This window comes from Triticum dicoccoides, unplaced genomic scaffold, assembly GCF_002162155.2.
Source record: "Triticum dicoccoides isolate Atlit2015 ecotype Zavitan unplaced genomic scaffold, WEW_v2.0 scaffold54129, whole genome shotgun sequence".
Classification (NCBI taxonomy): Eukaryota; Viridiplantae; Streptophyta; class Magnoliopsida; order Poales; family Poaceae; genus Triticum; species Triticum dicoccoides.
This window is the reverse complement of record NW_021280520.1, coordinates 4,730-9,670: the sequence shown is the minus strand read 5'-3', so window position 1 is coordinate 9,670 and position 4,941 is coordinate 4,730. Positions and strand designations below refer to the sequence as shown.

Genomic DNA, 4,941 nt, shown 5'->3' with positions numbered 1-4,941 from the left:
GCCGACCCAACCGGATGAAAAGCAGACAAAAGCACCATCCGTTTAGGTCGGCGCGTTGGAGTTGCTCTTACGAGGATGGGGCGTCGACCCGTTGGCTAGGCAGCTGAGGTTGCTGCCAGGCGACCCGAGTTCGAGTCCCGACTCAGACACACGGTGCTCGTGGAGTTTCTTCTATAATAAAATGTCAACGAAGGTTAGTCCTTGGGTTGGTCTCATTTTGTATATATATATATATATATATATATATATATATATATATATATATATATATATATATATATATATATTGGAGTGCTTACCAACTCCGCATATCACGTGAATCTAGTTTTGTTGGCGCCCTCTGACTGCCTGTGGTATAACCATGCGAATCTCCAGGCCCTACCTTGACGCGCAGCCTATGTGATACGGACAATTGACAAGGGCCCGGGAAAAGTGAGCACGACGTCGTACGGGAGATGCTCCTGCATCCCATCTCGTACAGCCTAGGGGAGATGCTCTATGGACTGTCCTTTATACACAGGTGTGCCATAATGCATGGCATTATTGGCTGGCCCATGCACATCCCCTGGTGTGTGCTAACTGCCTAGTCGATCACATGCATGAATCATGAATGGTGCAATTCATGATAAGAGTCAAGACATAATTTAAGAAAAACGTGCAGGAAATGCACATGCATGATACTACCAAGCCAACTGGATGTAGTAGCACGTCTATGGTGTGGTAAATAAGGAAGATGAACAAACAGATAGGGATCTGTAGCACACTTTCTTGAAGGATAATTATACATAAATTTAAATAAACACTGAAAAGAATGAAAGACTGGACTTATAGATGACAAGGATACTACTATACATAATAAAATGACACATTAGATTCGATCTGATGTGCAATGATTGCAGGAAACAAAAACTATGATCTAGCACATGTTGTCAAGAAAATGGCAATGCCGTGATCGACGCGCTTTTTATTGCAATAGAAGGAAGGAAAACACATATAAGATAGCGATTGGACTCTTATTATCCAAGTATTGAAGATAACAACAACAACACATCTGTGACTTCGACTTTATTAAGGAATTATAAGAACGGTGCCAAGGCCAACAAATATCCCTGCTTGTGGCAGAGTCACGATCGTTTGCAATGTTCCATGTCATTGCTCTTGTTCGCCGGTGCCAACACCTGAATATATAGTTTTCATTAGAAACAATTATTCGCCGACAATTGTAAGCTAGTCAAATGAAGGTATATACTGATATTATCTTACATTAGCACACATGCTGTCAATCCATCAGGTTGGCTCAAGTATACAGCTAATTAATGATCAGCAGCAGCGTAATAGCGTTCATGGTCATCATCAGGGCAGAAAAAGCTGAGATCTCTGCCATTCACCTTCTGAAGCGGTCTCGCGTTCATCTCAAAGCCCTACACATAGTACAAACAAACAAATTTATGCACTTTGCTTTCTTGAAAAAGATCGGAGCAATACATCGTGGACAGCGTCCGTGAGAAGCTTCAGTTGGTGAGTTGACACGGTGGCAACCTGTAAAAGCACATAGTTAGTTTTAAAATTTGGATCACTATTGTTAGAGAATATCAGGGGCGTTAGTGACCGTATGCCCATAATTTTAGCATTAACGGTCTAAGGCCCTGTTTGTTTGAGATTTTGCTTCTGCTTTTGTAGTTGTTCCAGTTTAGCCAAAAAGCCATAAAAGTTCCTAAATAGGTGCTTTTAGAGCTTTTACGGCTTTTTGAAGCTAAACAATATTTTATTGATTAACCAAAAGCCATAAAAGCTTCAAAAAACAGTTATTTGGGAGCTTTCATGGCTTTTCGGCTAATGTGGAAAAGCTGCAAAAGTAGACGCAAAAGGCCAAACAAACAAGGCCTAAATGTGATCGATAAAAGTCATTAACAACGTAGCAAGGTAGGTAGCCTCTTGATAACGGTCCAGATGACCCCCTCGTCGCACGCCGGCGTGGTGAGGGAGCCCATGTACCGGTAGTAGGCTTGGCCGTCGCCCCTCGCCTCCCAGGGATCCACCACGCCGACCTTCTCATCCTTCTCCTTCATGTCTGCCATCCTCCGCAGGTAAGGCTCTAGCTGCATGCAACGGATTGGTTCAAATCCAGGCCACGGATTTAGAAGAAAAAAAGTTACTGGAGTTGGAGAGAAGTACGTACCTTGTGCCGGAAATGGTCGCGCCTACCAATCTTATAGAGGCGGCCGATCACGGCAGCCTTGTTCTCGGCGCTGAGGTGAACCATGTGGATCTCCAAGCTGTACTGGCGGCCGTTTAGGTGGTGCTCGCTGGGGGAGTGCAAGTGCACCTGCCTGAGGTGGTAAGCAGTGCCGTTGATCCACAAGCTCCCGGCACCGCCCTGGAACGTCACCGCGATGTCATGGCCACGGTTGACGATGGAGGCCTCGGCGGGGAGGTAGGAGTGGTTGAGGTATCCGAGGTTCGGCGCCTGTGCGGCATGGCGGTCGGAGAGGTCGATGGGCGACTGCATCCGCCCGGTGCCACACATCGCCCACTCCTCCTTGATCTTGCCCCAGTTCTCCGGCCCGTTCTCTGCCCCGCAGTCGTAGCTGAACTCCGACTCATCATCTGCATGCAAGAGATATAAGTACTCGTTAGGAATTAATCAATGGCGCAAGAGTTAATTAAGACAAGAGTCTATAGAAGATTTCTGCTCACCGATTTCTTGCTGTGCTCTGGCTGCCTGTGTTAAACATAATATGCGTGATATGGTGGCGTGTACAGCAAGGAGGATCACCACCCAAGGAGGAGTAGTTATACGGGATACTCATGTACTCTTTATCTTGTTTTATCTCTTGTATTCTTCTCTCTCAAGATATAATCTCTCCAACAAACCTGTACGCGTATTAGGGCTCGCACCCCTCTATTTAACACGCAGCACGTCAGCCTGGATCGGCAAGACGTGTACCGCATTCGCACATGGTATACAGAGCAATCTTCTTCCCAAAACCCTAGCTAACGCATCTCCACCAAAGTGCGCAGCATGTCTTCCTCTACCTCCTCCTTCCAGCCAACCCTCAGCGGAGGAGTCACGGAGAAACTCTCCCGCACCAACTACATCCTGTGGCGAACCCAGATCACGCCGCAGCTGCGGGGCGCCGACGTCTACCACTACGTCGACGACACGTCGACCGAGGGGCCGAATCCTCTCCATCCGCTCTGGGTGAAGGAGGATCAGCAGGTCCTTGGATATCTACTTCAACACTTATCCCAGGAAGTGCTCGTCACGGTGACGGCGATCACCACGGCGCCAGAACTCTGGCTGGCGCTGGCGAGCATGTTCTCGTCGCAGTCACTCGGCCGCGTCAACAACATTCGCACGGCGCTGATCAACGTGCAGAAGGGCAACCAATCGGTGTCCTCCTTCTTCGCGTGCCGCCGTGAGAGGGCTCGCTGATGAACTCGCCGCGGTGGGAAAACCAATCCAAGACGACGAGCTCATATCCTACATCATCCACGGGCTGGACCAAGACTACCAGCCCCTCGTTTCCGCCCTGGACGCCCGTGTCACTCCGGTAACCCTTGATGAGCTCTTCGCTATGCTTAGCAATTTTGATCAGCGCATGGCGCAGTTTCACGGCTCCGGCGGCGGCTTCAAGTCCTCGGCCAACTCTGTCTCCAGAGGCCGCGGTGGCGGCTCTCGCTCTCGTCCTTCCTCTCGTGGCAAGGGGAGGTTGGTGGCGGCAGCTCCTTCAACAACACTCGCGGCAGCGGACGCTCTGGCAGCTCAAAAGGGCGCCGCGGTGGCGGCTCCAACAGATCGCGTCCGTACTTGCCTCGCTGCCAAATTTGTGGCAAGCCCGGCCACACGGCGAGGGACTGTTGGTACCGCTACGAAGATGATGATTGTGATTCCTCGCAACACGAAGAAAAAATTGCTACCGCTGCCGATGATTTCTACGGGGTCGACACAAATTGGTACGTCGATAGCGGAGCCGCCAACCACATCACCAACGAGCTTGAGAAGGTCACCATGAAGGAGAAGTATCGTGGAAAAGACCAAATCCACACGGCCGGTGGTGAAGGTATGGGCATACGTCACATTGGTCATTCAGTTTTTAGTACCCCCAAACGAAAAAATACATCTCAAAAGAATCTTGCATGTTCGTAATGCCCACAAATATCTTCTATCTGTTCATAGAATTGCTACTGACAATCATGTTTTTCTCAAGTTTCATCCTTATTTCTTTTTGATTTAGGATCAGGCAACGAAGAAAGTGCTCTATCGAGGTAGATGTGTTCGAGGGCTCTACCCGTTGATTCCGGAGTTTAGAAGATTCAATAAACAAGCTTGTCGTGCTATCAAGCTTTTGTCCATACGATGGCACGATCGTTTAGACATGCCTCTTATTCTTTAGTTGAAAAGTTACTTAGGAAAAATAAGCTCCTGTTTGTTGGTGAGCGAAACATTGAAACTATTTGTGATTCATGCCAGTGTGCTAAAAGTCATCAGCTACCATATCCTATATCTACTAGTGTCTCCACTAAACCTTTGCAATTGATCTTTTCTGATGTGTGGGGCCCTGCTCCCTCCTCTGTTGGCAGACACATTTACTATATAAGTTTTATCGATGACTATAGCAAGTTCTCCTGGATCTATCTTCTTAAGAAAAGGTCCGACGTGTTTCAAGTCTTTAAAAACTTCCAAGCACTCGTTGAAAGGAAGTTTGACAGCAAAATTATAGCTGTCCAATCCGATTGGGGAGGGGAATACGAGAAACTCAATTCCTTCTTCCAAAACATTGGCATATCACAGCATGTATCCTGCCCACACGCTCACCAACAAAACGGGTCGGCCGAACGCAAGCATAGGCACATAGTTGAGGTCGGTTTGGCCCTTCTAGCAGGAGCTTCTATGCCCCTCAAATTCTGGGACGAGGCGTTTCTTACAGCTGTCCACAT

General features: G+C 48.0%; 1 protein-coding gene across 1 annotated transcript; it reads right to left on the bottom strand.

Annotated features, from left to right (window-relative positions):
- Positions 1–1,089: 1,089 nt before the first annotated feature.
- On the bottom strand, positions 1,090–2,960 carry LOC119346899 (alpha carbonic anhydrase 5-like). The gene is made up of 4 exons (XM_037615996.1): positions 2,948–2,960; positions 2,180–2,607; positions 1,264–2,099; positions 1,090–1,178 (listed from the first exon to the last, which is right to left on the bottom strand). The coding sequence occupies exons 1-3, from the start codon at positions 2,958–2,960 to the stop codon at positions 1,908–1,910; spliced, it is 633 nt and encodes a 210-aa protein (XP_037471893.1). The 3' UTR covers positions 1,090–1,178; positions 1,264–1,907.
- Positions 2,961–4,941: the final 1,981 nt, after the last annotated feature.

Bases quoted from the DNA above. Each gene is read 5' to 3' on its own strand.
- LOC119346899 (XM_037615996.1), bottom strand. The intron at 2,100-2,179 runs GTACGTACTTCT...CGTTGCATGCAG, and splicing joins GCGACCATTTCCGGCACAAG to CTAGAGCCTTACCTGCGGAG.